The 16,862-nt window shown below is 50.7% G+C and overlaps 1 protein-coding gene across 11 annotated transcripts in view; it reads right to left on the bottom strand.

Annotated features, from left to right (window-relative positions):
• Positions 1–6,123: 6,123 nt before the first annotated feature.
• The window catches only part of PACS2 (phosphofurin acidic cluster sorting protein 2), an 84,758-nt gene continuing 74,019 nt past the window's right edge, over positions 6,124–16,862 (bottom strand). For all 11 annotated transcript variants that reach the window (XM_075097135.1, XM_075097141.1, XM_075097145.1 and 8 more), the window contains 5 exons: positions 15,098–15,140; positions 13,724–13,859; positions 10,138–10,364; positions 8,126–8,239; positions 6,124–7,128 (listed from right to left, as the gene is read on the bottom strand). In XM_075097135.1, the coding sequence (XP_074953236.1) occupies positions 7,010–7,128; positions 8,126–8,239; positions 10,138–10,364; positions 13,724–13,859; positions 15,098–15,140 (639 nt within the window). In that variant the 3' untranslated portion in view covers positions 6,124–7,009. The remainder of the gene's footprint in view (positions 7,129–8,125; positions 8,240–10,137; positions 10,365–13,723; positions 13,860–15,097; positions 15,141–16,862) is intronic.

The raw sequence follows: 16,862 nt of genomic DNA, 5'->3' as shown, positions 1-16,862 counted from the left end.
ACGCCCCATCTCCCACCACCAAACCCCACTCCCACGAGTGCCGCCGACTCCTACCATGGCAAACCCAGTCCTTCCAGAAGGCTTTTGGTACATCCTGACAGGGTATTGCTTGCATTTGACACCTCTCAGACGGCAGCGAGGGTGCACCTCCATGAGAAAGGCCAAGATCTGCAGAAGGAAGACACTGGTGCTTTGGGAGCCCAGTCAGAGGCTGACTGGCAGAAATTGGCTTGCCCCAGCACGTGTGGGCAAGGGAAGCTCTCTAGGCCCATTGCATGCAACCTGGCACACCCCAGCCCTGAACCATCCTTGCTCTGCTCAGCTCTAATTTCCTTCTCCTCCCTTCCAGAAGACAAGGTAGTGTGCTCACAGCCTCACCAGGGCTTTTGGCTTGGCATGGAGAGCTCATGCATGCTCCCCAGTGATGTGGGGAGCACTCTGCTCCCCCACCAGCTCCTGAGGCTTCCCACCACCCCAGTCCCCTCTGCTTGCACCCTCCTTTCCATGCTGAGATGAGTTCCTCTGTGGGCTCCAGAAGACGAAGCTCAGGCTGCGCCTTTTCCATGCAGGTGGGGCCTTGGTGCAGGTTTACAGCTGAAACTGCAAAAATTACATAGCCAAAACACAGCCTTGACCCTTTGTCTCCCCTAGCTGCCCCCATGGTGCTCCCCTGTGTCTCCAGCAGGCAGGCCCTCTTCACGGCTTTTGGTGCTGACTGCACTCAAGAGTACCAGATTTGCCACCTCCTGAGCTACATATCTTCCTCCTGCTGGAGTTATCCAAGGTTCAGTGCCACCTGGTGGGATTTGCATCCTCTCCTCCAGTAAAGGGCTCAGGCCATAAACATGCCTGCAAGCCTGGCTGGGCCATGTGGAAGAGCTGGGACATCCACCAAGACCTGTGCACTTTGAGAGCAGCCTGGCCTGCTGCGGGGAGCTCCCTTTGCTCCCATTTCCTGCTCCTCCGCCAGCAGCCACCCCTCCTGCCCCCACCGTCAGCCAGGGGAGCGCAGGGATGCAGGCTGCTCCGGCTCTGCTTTCCCACTGCTGCCTCCAGCATGCTGCATCCTAAGGATGGCAGCCATGGGCCCACTTCCCAAAATTTCTTTACCTTTCTGCCTCAAAACAGCTGTTTAGTTCTTCTCTTTCCTTCTCCCCACCTTTCCATTCCCCAGCACCTCACAGCCACCCCACACACCCCAGTCCCTCTCCTACTGCTCTCCCAGGAGCACACACAGCTTCAGGCTTCTGCAGCCTCAGTCCTCCCCCACTGAGACCCCCTCTTGGTGCCCTAACACCAGCTGCGTTCACCCAACGCAGCCCCCAGACCAGAAATGGGAATCAGCCTCGTCCCTGCTTGCTGCGAGGGGGTGAGGGCCAGGTGTGGGATACAGGAGGCGAGTGGGTCCCTCAGAAAGGAGAGGGCAGCAGGGCTGCACAAAATGCAGGAGGGCTCGGTGCAGGGGAGGATGTGCCGATCCACCAGATGCAAGTGCTGCTGGGCAGCTGGATAAATAATGCAGGAGACCCCCCACACCAGAAAGCCATGCTGCTGTTTGCTACTGGAGACAACTGCCCCAGTCATGCCAGAGCAGCCCCTGCTGAGAGACAACTCAAGGGACGGGTGTGTGCTTTCATGTCCAGTTTTATTAGTGTTGCATTAGTACCATAAAATAGTTGACGAGGTCAAGCACGTTGCAGTTTGTTCCAAAAAAAACAAAAAGGCTATTTACATTTAATCTGTCTTCATAAAAAAAAAAAACAAACCCAACCTACAACCCAAACAATACAACAATGAAACAGATGGACAACTCAGGAATCTACAAAGTGGTAACGTCCCCTCATATGCCGTGGTCTGGACTGGGCTGGCAGCACCCAGCCCCAGTACCCATGCTTGCAAGGCGGTTCCCCACAGCCACGGCACGTACACAACCAAGCTGGCAATGCTCTAGCAACCCTCTGGCTGAGGCGCAAAGCAGCAGCCCACTGGATGTGGCCTCATACTGCTGTTCTTCCTTAAGGAAACAAGTGACCTGCTGTTTTCCAGGTTAGCATGTCCCCTTCTCCCCCAGTCTGTGCCAAAGCAGCCAAGTGACCCTGCAGGAGCTGGCCCTGCCAGGTGCACCTCCCATGAGAACCCTGCTGAAGAGGCTCCAGGAAACCTCTGGGAGATGCTGCTGTTCATTTCTGGCCTTCTCCCTGCCAGACAAGCCCGGAAGGAGTGTCACACTAAACGCCACCACACAGCTAATTGCTGGGATTGAGACCACCTGAACAGAGGGGACAGAGGCACTGCATCTAATCTGGCTTCAAGAAAGCTCCAGAGCCCCCAGTCCTTTACCGCTGCACAGCAGGACTGCCCTAATCCCAGCCTTCCTGACCCCTCAGCACATCAAGCAGCAGAAGGGCACTGGCTCTACTGACTCTCGCCAGGATTTTCTTCCTAAACTTGGAGGTGCCAGGTGCAAAGCCCTCCACTCGGCACTCCAGTGCTCCCTCCTGCACACGCTGCTGGTGAGAAACAGGACGGGGCCTTTGCTGCAATTGCAGGTTAAGCACAGGGCAGTGTGGTTCTCAGCTGAGTTTGATGATGGAGAGCGAACAGGCACATGTCCTCCAGCCCCAGAAACCTCCCAGCCACCTACCCCTGCCCTCACTGCAGGATAAAGCCACAAGCACACGCTAATTAAAGCAGCAAAACACAGCCAAGGAGACAGCAGCTGTCCCCAAACTCATGCGTAATTAAGGACGACTCTGCAGTTACTGCTGAGATGTAACTGGTAACAATTGATCTGGGTGGAAACTGCAGTGCTGAGCTAAAACAGCCGCCCAAGATGTCCACAAAGCTGCCAGCGCTGCAGGGGAGCCAGCCTAGCAGGGCTGAGGTCCAGCCTTTGTCTCCAGGAAATGCAACCCGGAGGACCAGGAAGCACTCAAGGTGCAACATAATGCCACAAAACCCTTCTATCTTTCATCTGCTCACCAGCCAGCGTTGTTAAACTAGGTCAGTGTCGCAGAGCCCCGTGGAGCAGTGAGCCCATTCCTGAGACCTTACCTCTGAGCGAGGTGGGGGCCCTTCACCCAAAAGCAGGTGGAAAAGAAACTGTCTGCTTCGAGAAGCCACAGCCAGGGGAGCGGGAGATATGAGCTCTGTGGGGAGTAGGGGAGAGCTCTGGGACACAAAGGGTCAGAGACACCAGGGGACACTGCCTTCAAAGCACCTCTCGACCACAGATCAGCTCAGATACTGCCCGTTCCAGCCCCTGCCTTCTCTGTCAGGCCACATAGCTCCAAACAGGCAGGCGAGATAATGCCATTGCGTTTCTTTGTTCGAGTTGCACCTTCCTTGCCAAAACTCTTGAGAGCCAAACGCAGAGCAGCACTGCCTCTGCTCTAAGCCATCCTTCTGCACTCACCAACTTGCACACACCCAATCCCACCAGGCTGGCACAGCTCTGCAGACATGGGCCCATCGCTGCCCTGGTGACTCCCCCTGGTCCCACAGCAGGGATCCCTCTGGCTGGAGGGGCTTGCTCACAGCAGGGTCCCGCAGGCCAGGAAACTGTTGGGGAAGCTGGGAGGGTGGAAGACCTGAGATCAGTCACTCATTCATGGTACCAGCTTCCCAAAATGGAGTGAGCCACGTGCATGCTCTGACACTCATTTTCCTTCGAGACAGAAACCTGTTTCTCCTCCAGTCAGGGACGAAAAACACCTGCACAGAGTGGCTCCACATGATGCAAGAGAAACAGAGGCGCAACACCCTGACCAGAGCAGCATCACTAAACTTGCATGCCAGCCCTTGCCTCCAAGGCTGGGAAACACCACAGCTACCCTGTGGGCACGCAGCTGCCCGCTGGCAGGCCCAGCCTGCCGCTGCTGGGCTCTGGGAGGACTAGGCTGAGAAGCTGGGATGTTGCCTTGCACAGAAGAGGCATCTCAGAGCAACAGCAGCTTTCCACAGGGGAGAAACCCTGCACAGATGCAAGCCCTTAGGTCTCGGGTGTACAGAAAGTTTACTGGTGAATTCACTTGTATAAAGTTAGAAGAAAACACAAACCAACATGAAATGCAACAAGCAGAAGTGTTTCTCTCACACGTACACACACACACACACAGAGTAGAGCAGGCGAACACATATTTGATAGGCAGGACCCTGGAAATCCTGTCCTAGCTGCTGTTTGTTTCTTTACAGTAGGTTGAAATACAAAGAGGAGCACAGTGATGGTTCTCCCCTCACCCCCCCAGTAAACAAATTTATTGCAGTCAGTCAGTCCATCCCACCTCTGCAGTACTAACATGCTCCGGCACTGAGAGCTGCCCAGGCCGCATGCAGCTCCTGACGCTGGAACCCAGCCCCATCACCCTTGTCACACCAACGTGAGACTTGAGGAAGAAATCACACGCTGACTAATTTCCTTTAAAAACCGTGTTTTTTTTTTTTTATGCAACAGCCTCAGTAAAGAAAAAGATGTGCTTATACACCGTCTCCCACGCTACTGCTGCTAGGCAACGCTATACAGTCCCAGAACATCAGCTCAGGTCAACTGAAAACACATGAACTGATGGACACAACGACATTCGAACTACAGCCAAGCTTCTGCCACAGCCAAGAGCTAGCAGATGGCAGGCAGACCTGCCCACGGGACTGCAGGTGGAAACAGAGTATTGCAACTAGACAATATGTCCTGCCCAGCAGCGCGCCACCAGGTGTGGGACCATGTCCTCCTCCCCTGCGTGGTTTGAAGGGAATACCCAGTCCCTGGCCAAGTATGTTGCACTTGTGCTGGGAAAGGGTTTCATGAAATCAGAGTCAATGAAACAGCCTGCACTGTGAGCTGCAACAGGCACTAGATCCAGCAGGGACCATATTCTCACCTAGTAATGCCTTGCTCCCCATCAGCAGAAGGTCTAACAGAGCACACCACCACTGCTCTGCCCAAACAAACCTGGGCAGTCCCTGCACAGAGCAGGATCTGCCAAGCAGGGCAAAGCAGGTTCCCCAAGCCTTTAAAAAAAGCATGGGTAAGAGATCAGACAAAAAAAAAAAGTTTAAAAGCATTGCTGCCCTCAGAAAGTGGCTTCTAGAAATTCACAGAGCCTGGCCTGCCCACAGGGGTGGGACCTAAGAGGACGCCATCAAAAACTTCAGTCCCTTACCCTGAAATGCGAGAAATGTCTGTTCTACCACAAGTGAGCACACTCAGCTCCCCAGACCCCACCCACCACCTGCTCCAGGTTCCTCCCAGGCATGCCTCAGGGAGCCTGGAGGGCAAAAGGCCACATCTGCAGCACCTGGAGCTGCCCAGACCTGCAGCCTGTCACACTGCCTCCTTGCAAGAGCATCCCCTTATCCCAGCACCCCAAGCGTCCCTGGCAGCAGTAAGGTGTACAAAGTGGACGCAAGCACAGCCAGAACCAAGCTAACAGTGCAAGACACCCAAAAATGTCACTCCCCCATCTCCCAGGTCATCTTGCTGCCAAAGGTGGACAGAGAACCTGGCTGGCTTCATCCTCTCTCACATCCCAGATACAGCTTCCACTGCACCTTGGGACTGAAACCCCTAGCAAAGCCTCAACCCATGGGTGATGCTGTGCTGGGGCAAAAGCATATCCTGCTGGGGAACGGATGCAATCCAGAGAAATGCCCACAGGAAGGACCACTCAGAAAGCAGAAGGGAAAGACAACATCTACCTACAGAGCAGCCTGCAGGAGGCTGCCTACCCCCAGCACCCTTCGTTTTTGTTACAGTCTCTCAGTCCCTATAAGGAGGAGTCTTGGGTGGTTCAAGGGCACAGCGAAAATGCACTCCTGCAGCGGCCCTGAAGCCAGGTAGCCTGCACCCAGCCTGGGAAGGTGCATGGGGGAGATGGCAGCAAGCTCTGGGGAGCACAGCGCAGTCAGGGCAGGACAAAGGCAGAGCAGATAAAGCAGCCCGCTCTACCTCACGGGTGCGGTTTGACAGATGGACGGGAAGGCAGCTGGGCATGTAGTGCGCCTGGCTGGCTCCCAGTCCAGCCACCAGAGTGATGTATCACTTCACAGACGACAGCTCAGCGTCCTGGGTTTGGTTTTTTGGCAACTTATTTTTTTTTCCTCTATTGTTTTTTATTTTTTTTTCTTAGAAAGCATTAAAAAAATCTGCAGCTGTTAAAAAAAATCCTTTCCCTTCAGAGGCTGGATGAGGTTTTATTGACAGGTAAATAACTGATGTGAGTATGTAAATAGCAGCGACCCCACTGACGCCGCGTCCCTCAGCAGCGCAGCCAGCTGCAGGGACATTGTGACTGGCTCGGTTTGGTCATTGTCACAGACCTGGGACACTTAAGTTTCCTTACACCTAGTGTTTCCCTAATTCCTGTGCCTGCCCAACCCTCCTCACGCATCGCTTCAGCATGAAGACCTGCCCGTCCCCATGGCAGACTCCACACGCCAAAGGGGATCTCCTCTCCAGACCTCCCTAGCTATGCAAGTGGTTTGTTTTTCAAACCAGACAGTTGAACTCCCTCCAGACTTGTTGATCTCTTGTCCTTCAGCAGCAGGAAGAAAGACTGGCCATCTTTTTTTCCTAGAAATACAGAAGAAGGGGGCCAAACGCACCATAACGTGCACGATCTTCCACAAAATCCATTTGAGCTGATCCACGGCTCTCCCAGCCCACTCACACCAATGAGGTCTCAGGTTAATAAGCAGTGCAGTTATTCAGCTATCTGCTTGTAAGTGGTAGGTGTTCTTGGGCAGGTTGCCTGCTCCTGCCAACTCCCCCACGACTTCACGTTGTCAGCACATCTATATTTAAGACTGGGTTTTTTTGCCTTTGTTTAAAGGGGTTTCCTTCCCTTGTAGTAAACTTAAGAGTTAATAGAAAAAAGTAATTCAAAAGTAATCCAAGCACATCTGTAATTAATTCTGCAGGAGAGGGCAGAGCGACGCGAGTCAGAGTTGGCACGCAGTTCCTGGCTCCTGGTGTGCAGTCCCCGGGACGGACAGGTCCCTCCACTGGGCACAGCTAGAAGTTACATTTGGAGTGTCCAAATATGCAGATGGGAAAGTGCTTGACATGAGAGGACCACTGTGCTGCCAGCTGGAAGAACTTGACGTCATTCCACTCCACCCCGTCAATGAGAACTGCAGGGGAAGGTAAGAAGAGAAAACAGTTAGAAAATACTGAGTGGAAGTGGCCAGCCTGAAATAGCTTTGCTAGAAACCTCCTTGCTGTTGGCGGAGGAAGACCTGGCCACATTCTGTGCTCAGGGTACACGCTGCTCTGCCTGGCCACCTCACAGCTGTAAACAGCTGCACACACAGGGGAAAAAGGCTAGAGAGCAGACCAGGTTTAAGGAGAACAGCTCAGATTGTTGTTCCAGCATCGCTCACTGACACTGGAGCTCCCCAGACTGCTGATTTCAGTGTCACCTGATCTGAGTTCTCAAATTTCCTAAATACACTTCGTTTTCTTTTTAGGGCAAATGCACTCTTACAGAGATGGACAACAGTCTCTCCTCACTGGCACTCTTAGCCAGGAGATCCGTGTCTCCTAAAGAGGTGACACATGTTCTGTGACCACCCCCACACTCACCAGTCTCACAGGGACTGGCCCAGGATTAAGGAGGTGACCTATGCAGATCCCTCTGCTATTAACAGTGGTGGGGATTATCAACTGAATAGTCTACAGGGATATTTTTGATACTGGATGCACAGCTCCACTGACAGCCGCTTTAGGTCTGCCTGCAAGATGCAAGTCCAGCTCCTGCCGCAGCGTGCCTTTGTGCCAGAGTCTGGCCTAGAGGAGCAGTCACACTCTAACCGCTCTTTGCCGTCACTTTCCGGACATTCAAGGGAAACACAGAATGACAAAGAGGGGAATGGAGCCTGCCCTAGTCTTTGTCCTAATCCAGGGCACTGATCCAGAGGAGTTCCTAGGTTAGGGAGGATTTTCCCACATCCCAGACCTATTAAAGCATTCCCTCATGCTGGACACATCCAAGGCCATTCCCCAGGAACACCCCCATTACATTGGCTCCAGGGCATGGGGCAGGATGCCATGTCAGCCCTTTGCCTGGAGGAAAATGCTAGCAGCTGAGCCTCACCCCAGAGCCCCATGGGATGCAAGCACTGCTCTTACCACGCAGCATGTTCTGCTGATGTTTCGCTGTGCAAATCAACCTGCTGATTCCTTCAATACACTGGCTCTTTGACTCAACCTCCTTGTCTTTTGTTTTCTTGGGCAAAAACATCACTGGAAGAAAATCAAATGGTACACGGTGAATCTCTGCCACTCACAGGAGCTGCACCAAGTTTGAGGTTTTGCATTTAAACTTTCACGTCTGAAAATTCTAGCTCTAATTTTAACTCCTAAAATCATCCCTGTTTGGCAGGAGTTTGCCTGTGTCAGTGCTCAGCACTATCACTGATGCACATGGACATCTTAGCCCTAAATGTTTCTACATGAAGCATTCCCAGCTCATAACCCAGGCCCCAAAGGGCACCTTCAGGGTAACTCCTGCAGCACAGGTGCAGCCATCCCCAGCCTGCGCCTTATGCTGGTCTGAGGGGATCTGCCAGGTGGCCGCACCACCTAGGGGGAGTCCCACATACTGCACACAGCTGCCGGGCAGCACTGTGCTCCAGCCTCCCATGTATCTGCAGGCAGGTTTACTGCACTAATAGCGGCCCAACACGAGTGGGGCCGCACACACACACCTGGAGAGCAGGAGGGACTACAAACTACGGGCAATTGGTGGAGCGGGAAGGCATTAGGAGAGCTAAGAAGAGTCCAGCTCCCCAAGAACTGTCCAAATGCATGAGCAAAGACGTACAAGCTGGTTCCACAAAAGCTGGTGGTGTTGAACAGCATTGCTCCAGGCTGGGCCAGCCCCAGTGAAGAATATTTTTGGAGTGTCTCAGAATTGCTTCTCCTGTAGGCATGCCACTTAAAAAGGGCATGGTCGGGGTGGGAGCACTGGTACCAGCAGTGCCACAGCTATGTGACATGGCTGCAGAGTTACGCACCCATGTCCTGTAGCCATAGGTCTGGAAGACTCTGCTGACCTTCTCTCAGAGCCCCCAAAACACCTGCTTCCACCAGGAATAACTCCCAGACCCACGGGCAGGAAGATGTTGTGAAGGACAGCTATTGGCAGTTGAATATAAATGCAGAACTGCCTTGCCGCTTCCTTGAAAACACTTCTCTGCAGAGCTGTTCTCAGTTTCTAATGTTTCACATTACCAAGGCCAGGACCAAATACAGAATTACTGACAATTTTTAAAATTGCTTTTTTGTTTGTTTGTTTGGAGAAAATAAACTGAAAGCCATGAATTTAAGAGAAGAAGATTTAAAAAGAAAACAGTTAACATCAGGCTTTGCATTGAGAGCATTTTTCCTCTACCTCCTTTTGTCCCACAAAGCACTCTGTGCAAGAACATTTGAGCTCCTGAGAAGAGCTTACGTTGCTCCAACAGTGCTCTAAGTGACAACACCTCTTGCATGTACATTCACACCTAGCAATGGTTTGGCAGGTGCATTTGTCCAGCTGTGACAGTGGTATTTTAACATGAAGACACCGTATCAAATCCAGCAAAAGGTCTGCCGGGGCTGCTGTCATATGCTGCAACATGATGGGACACACACACATCCTGCCTCTGTACCTCTGTCATGTGGCAGAGGACAGACCAGAGCATAGATCTGTACAGGTTGCAGGGTCTGCCCTGACTCCGGTGACTGGGGCACAAGGTGCCTCTTACCTAATCCAACACCCCAAAAATCAGCACCCGCAGGCTCACAGGAACACAGGGAAGCTGTCCACAGCAGCATACCTCCTGGCTTTCTGCACAGCCACCCACAAATGTTCTTGCTCTGTCCCCACCTTTGTTCTTTTGGGCTATACCACCTCAGCTGTTCGGCTGTAAGTGTGAACACTCCCCGCCTTTTTACAGCACAAAGAGGAACCACCCTTTCAAATTTTATCACCTTATGCAGTCACTTCTCATCTACAGACGGACTACGATTTTGGGGATAAAAATATGACTAAGGTGCTGTACTGCAGGACTGACAAGCCAGGCAGCCCTGGAACGGCACAACAGGGAGAGCAGCATTGCATTCTTGGCCTTTGACAACTGTAAATGCGTCCACCCTACCTTTCTTGTTCTTCTCTTTTGTCACGACAGTCATGGACATTGTTGGAGTGGTGGCAATCTCACCACTGGCAGGTAACCTGCTGACCTGGAGGGACCGGAAAGTGCATTTCAGTGTGTTTTTGGTAGTGGAGGGGTCCTTCTTCTCTGGGTCTCTCTTTCTGTCCATGGGTGGAGCTGCAATCCAGTAATCCACCTGCAGGCCCATCAACTCAGCACCAAGGCTCTGGCTGGAAAACAAGAGAAGGTAATTTCTGTGCAGCAATCAGGAAAGTTCCCGCCATCTGTGCTTTGTCAGAGTGGCTGCTGTTCCTGACCAGATGGTCAAAGGACAAGTGCCTGGCTCTTTGGGAAATCAGGCAGCAACATTTCATACTGAGACCTGATAATCACAAAAGCACAAGTCATCACTTAGTGATGCAGTCTGGGTCACGTTACATGGTGGCATTGGCTTGGCAGCACAGAACTGCAATGAGCTGAGACAAACTGACCTGCTGTGCAGCCACAGGGACGAGCAGTGGGAAAGGGAGCAGATGAGCAGTGGGAAAGGGAGCACCCAAAGAGTTTCCTAACGTGATGCTGAGTTCAGTGACCCAGCCAGCAAATGCAACCCCTGAGGTGGCCGAGATCACTTCCAGTTAAGTGGGGAAGAGGGGCTGTAAGCACCTTGCTGCTGCCTCCTGAGCACTGATGAGTTAGTGACTCTGTTCAGGCACAGTACTGCCAAAATCATCTCTGAACTGGGGTGAACAAAGAGCTGGTGGGTCCCTGAACATTAGGCGCTCAGTTCCCAGCCTCCCTGACCACTTCAAACTTCCGCATCCATGAGCTCTTCCTGCCAGCAGCTGCTTTCCTTCCTGTCCAGATGTTCCACGAGGTCACACAGAATCTCTGCTCTACCCAGGTCCCTGCAATGGAGTTGGCACTGGGCAATCCAGCCCTGCTGTGGGCTGGGGAATTCCTGTCCTAGAAAAATGCTCTGTCAGGCCTGTTATGTTTGCTAAACAACAGTAGATTTCAGGACATGATCTGCTGTTGAAAATTCCTGCGCATCGCGTGGTAACAGACATGCATCACCAAAACACACTGCCAGCCTTTCTTGAGCCAGAAAAGGGAAGATGAGCAACCAGGGAAATTCCACCCCTTGCCTGTCCCTGCCCCTGCCTCTTGCTAGCTAACCCTGTGTGGAGCAGGGATTTATTGTTCAGCAGACCTACAGCTGAAAACCTATACTTCTTCCTACACAATGACAAGAGTGTTGAATAATATGCAAGTACTAGACAAAAAACTAACTTAATTTACTTACCAGTCTGTGACCCCTGCTCGAGAAATGGCATTTGTTAGGGAAGATGAATCTGGATCTTGAGTGAAATATACATCCCTCTACACAGTCTAATAAGAAACTCTCAAGGTAAAATAAGGATGGCTCATCATTAAGGTCCCGTCAGCAAATCATTTCCTTTTTTTGCCATTTATTCAGCTGAAAGCCAGACAGCAAAGCAGAGTTCATCTTTGATCACCAGGTTTTGGGTTCTCAGGGCAATTTCAGAAGTAAGATTCTTTAAGGATGATGTTTTGGAGATGCATCTTTGAATTTTAAGGCTCTTTTGCATCACATTTCTCATCTCAATTGTAAAGACAAAGCATCCTAATATTCACTATGCCCAGGTAGGATTTTCCGTTCCATTCCTGGTTAAACATGTGACAATCTTTCAAGTCTGGGTCACCCTCCCTCCCTGTGCTGTCACATACTGATCAGTGGAGATGGAACAATGTTGAATCTAAACTTCCTCATTTCTCAACAATTCTACCACACAGCATGAAACCAAAAAGTACCGAATTTGTAGAGCCAGGGTGTCAACTTCAGAAACATCACAGCTCACAACTTTAATAGCCTACACCCTTGGGGGTACAGGTTACCAAAGCACTTCCACCTTTGGAAAGCCCACTTGGAGCTCACACATGAGAAGTCAGCACTGCTCTCCTGAGCCTGAGCAGCCCCCAGCTCTCTGCACTGACAGCCAGTGGCTGCTGTCCCAGCCTGGGACAGACAGAACTATCCTGCCACCAAACCACAGGGGGCCAACAGGAGGGACCTGGGGAACTGGGCCTCCTGCACAGTCTAACGGACACTAACACCTTTCAGTTGCTGGGTACCTGCTAAACTGGGACTTCCACATTTCCATTTCCTCATGTTAAAATGGAACTCTCAAGCCAGTTTAAGAAGTCAGAGGTTAAAGTTCCCCACAGGACTCTCTGGGGTGGGCAGGAAAGGTCCACATTCTGTCTCCAACAGGGACAATAGGAGATGCTACTTAGGGAGAGGTGAGCCCAGTCTCTAACTGCAGAGCATTCTCTTGGTCTTCTCCAGTCTGACAATCACAGGATTAGGGATGTTAGAGGGGACATCCCTGAAACCTTTTTAGTATCCCTTAATGGATTTGCTGTCCATGAATTTGCCTAGCCCCTCTTTGATCTGGTGATCCTGCTGCCACAGAAGTAGCAGAGGCAGATGTGGATCCAATATGCCTTTCCTGCTGTGTGCAGAAGTCCCTTCCTTTCTGTCTTTTAACTGAGCTCTTGCCAGTGTCACTGTGTGCCCTTAGGTCTTGTACCACAGGTTTGGTGAATGACAGTTCAATATTCAACAAACCCACCACCACTGTGATTTTGCAAAACTTGAGTGGCTTACCTCTCTCTCCTCCTCCCCCAAACTGCAGAGTCCAAGTGCTTCTAGTCTCCCCTCACAAGGCTGCTGTTCTGTCCCCTTGATCTTGCTAACTCCTTTGAACCTTTAACTTCACCATGTGCTTCTGGGTACCAGAACTACACACAAAGTGCTAGACAGCTACACTAACATTTTGTGCAGCAACAAAATGCAAGTCCTGGCCAGGGCAATTCTTTACTGGCAGTTTTCAAGGAGTTTCCTCCCTTCACACCTGAAAATTTCAGCTAAGCCAGAGCTTCATGTTGCTTACAGGTGCTGCCTCCTTGCTGTTCTGATATGCTTTCAGGTGCATGCATGAATGGGAACTGCAGCTCCACTATGCCACATTACAACTGTCACCTCTCCCCTCACAGAGAAAAAGCCTTCTCCTTCCACAGTCACTCTGACCTTACACCGCTTGGTCCTTAAAAACATAAGAATCGTGAGAGATTAGGCCAGCACCCACATGCATTAGGATCAGTATTTTGTTTGGCTATGTATCTCCCCAAGAGAACCCAGCCTCAAAGGGAAAATACCAGCAGATGGAGTACACAAACCTTCCCAAAGAGGCTCCTCAGAATCAGGGTTTCTGCCAGACTACCAGAAAGAAGGCTGCCCCTTTTAGTTCAAATGTGTCTGCCCTTCAGAAGTACAGCCTTCCCAACAGGTGCAAGATCCCCTCTACCCTCCCTAGCTTCTTGTTGGTCAGCAAGGACAGTCACTCCAGAGGCAAAAGAGGTGAAGGGGAAAGGTGACAGCTTCAAGTGTTTGCTAGGGAGGGAGGAAGCAGAGCTATGCGTTTTCCTTTAGCAGTTTTCCCCTCTCACGTGTATGTCAGGTAAGACAGCCAAGGGAGCTGTAAGTAGACAAAACATGCTTTACCTTGAGGACGAGAAGCTGCCTGTGACAGACGGTGAGGAAGGTGGTGTGGGGGAGGCTTCTTTCACAGCAGGAGACACAGAAGGTGGGGTAGAAGATAGGACACTGGAGCTTGAGGGAGCTGCATCATCAGAGTCACCTTGCAGAAAAGAAGTCAAACTCTTTGTCTGGGTTCGCCTCACAGCCCAGCACATACATGCTGGGATAGCTCAGTCTCTTTACCCATTCTCTGGCTGCACAGGTTTTATTCAGACTCAGTTCAGAGATCAGCTAGCCCATCAGATCTGACCGCCTCCACACAAACCATAGGACTTTCTATGTTTGGGTAAGAGGCAGGCATAGACATTGACACTCCTCTGGGCTCCCCACCTGGCATATGCTTTCCTAGGGTTTGCTCCCAGCTGATTTTGAGCTTCCTGAACAACCAGAGCCCATCGATCTCTGCTGGGCAATCTCCGCCCACAACCACTGCAGGGCTTCACCACTCCAAGACTCTTGGAGAATTCAGTACCCCATGGCTGATCATAGGGATCTCCCCATTCCCTCTACTTCCACCATCCACAACGAAGGCATCATTCCCTTCATGCTAGCCCTTAGGATGGTGGGAACACCGTGGAAGCAAGGAATGACCACAAGGTCAAGGATGCAGCGAGGGCTGCATCCACACACAAACCTACATGTATCCCAGGCCACAGGAATCTGGGTTTAATAGTGAAGCAATATATGACACAATCCCAACAGATGGGGGAAAAAGTATTCCTGACAAGTAGTGTGCAAGAAGGAGGAGAAAACAAGTTCACATTGATAAAATAGCACTACCCCACATCCACGTGTCTAAGCAGGCAGTGTTGCGTAAATCAGCTTTGCGTTCCCCCATTACAAAAACTGGGTCTAAATTTGTTGTCAGACTGGCAAACTGGTTGCCTATCCTAGAGTTCCCAGTGTTAGGCACATGTTTGAGATAGATTTTATTAGGCAATTGAACCCAGAGTAGGGAGACAGGCCTGAACTTCTGATGAACTGCCTCCCTGGTTTGGAGCAGGAACCTCATATAACCACAGCGGTGAATCCACCCCACTGAGAACACACATAAGAAAAATGCATGTTTGCACATATATGAGTGGAGCTTCCCTGGATGAGGGTGTGGGAATTTCAGCTGGCCTGAAGCTCCTTGTAAAGGAAAATGAAAAAGGGCCTTTTTTAAGAGAGAGGCCTCTCCTTCTGCTGGAAGTCAAGGCAGCAGAATTGGGAGCTACTAAAATCCAATTCCACCTTACAAAACCCCAAGACATCAGCAATGGACAAGTTTGTCCAGCCTGTGAAGTCAGGCTCCCACTACGTGTATGACACACAAAGCACACACAAGATGCTTGTTACCTGATGTTGCAGAAGATTGTTCCACTATTCCAACCTTTACCACCTAGAGGGGGCAAAACAGAAGAGCTCTATGAAAGAGGAGTCCCCTGAACTTGGGAAACCCCCAAACTAAGCTCATCTCTACAGCCCCCTTAGCACTGCCCTTGCAGTCAGAGTAATGTTAAAGTATGTTAAAAAGTAGAGTCTTCTAAGAGCCAGGCAGGTCCCAGCAGTATCCAGCCAAGCAGTACCAGCTCATGACCCTTCCCTGACCTACACAAATACAGCACAGACCTACGGAGCTGTTACAGACCTGCACAGCTCTGAACAGCCCATTGTCAGCCCCAACCTATGGTAACTACAGTGCCTGTCTGTGACACCTGTGGGAATACAGCAGGGAGGAGAAAGGAACGTAAATATCCTTTTAGCATTGCTTTGATACACCTGCTAATTACAAAAATATTGCTTCTACTGCACAAGTGCAGCTAATTCTAGGGTGCAGCACAGTTGGAGTTTGTTAGGAAACCGCAAAAGCAACAGTTCCTGATCAGAGTTCTCTAGTATCCAAACAAGCGAAGTGGCCAGCAAAGAAGATAAAGCTCCTAACAAAGCCTCTGGGCACAGACGTAGATAAACCACCACATGGACAGGTCAGAATGATCCCAGTCACACTGTAATAAGGATACAAATGTGTTCTGCTAGGGCTAACCAGGAGCTAGTACATTTAGGTTAATGATAAATGCCACTGGCAATAATTTGTGGAACAGAGAATGCTACAAACACAAGCTCCCAAGAACACACTACGCCTACAAAGATAAAATGACCCTTGGTGATATAAAACAGGGACCTTCTGTAGAAGTAATCTGCTGAGGTGGGCAGGGATCATCACTCTCAAAACTGCCGAGGAAAAGCCCTTCTTAAGGTCCTTAAGAAACTTGTATCCAAGGCTAATGTGGACCCTATATAAATGCTGACAAATGGGAAAGAACTGCAAAGGGATCTCAAGTCAATAAACTGTGCTTTAGAATGAGAAATGATGTCACTCAATCTATTTAGTTTGAAAACAGAAGACTTAAGTTCAGACATGACCATGTCTAGACCACATCTCTATGGAGCAAATTTCTGTGCTACGGGATTAAGAAAAAGGACCTAATCGTTAGAAGCAAAAAACTTTGCACAATTCCAAGTCCAGGGTGTATGTTCAACACTAGATCTTGGAGAGCTGTCAGGCTCTCTGGTGGATTCTCTGTTAGCTCCAGTCTTGGAGAAGCCATCAGGAGCTCAGCAGTGTATGCAGAGGCAACCTGAGGGGACACTGGCTTAGGAGGAGGCGGCTGCAGCTCAGTTTGGCCAGTCCCCATCCAAAGAGCAACAGATCAGCCTCTGGAGTCCAGCAGCCATTTGTGCTGTATGTGTTAAACATCAAGAGGATGTTTCACAGACTGTAACTGTCTGTGAGCAAGAGGAGGTGAGGCAGAAGAGTTAGAGGAAGAACAAGCGACACAGAAAACTGCCTATAGCCACCTTGATCTGCAAGCCAGACGGGAAATCTTTTCTGGCCTTTTCCATCTTATGGCTGACTGAAGATGCTCGAGTGCAGACAAACGGAGGGAAGACAAAGTTAAACACTTTCCCTTCCCTCCACTCAGGGAGGTGCTTGAGACTGCAGTCCTAACACTGCCTCCATCCAGGAATGCTGCAGCAGCCAGCTTCCCTTCCCTTCAGGAAGCCGGTGCATTCTATTAATTCTCCTGGCAACTGGTTGTCTGCACAATGCAGGTGCACA

This window comes from Phalacrocorax aristotelis, chromosome 6, assembly GCF_949628215.1.
Source record: "Phalacrocorax aristotelis chromosome 6, bGulAri2.1, whole genome shotgun sequence".
Classification (NCBI taxonomy): Eukaryota; Metazoa; Chordata; class Aves; order Suliformes; family Phalacrocoracidae; genus Phalacrocorax; species Phalacrocorax aristotelis.
Note: the sequence above shows the minus strand (reverse complement) of the source record. Positions and strands in the feature narration are given on the sequence as shown.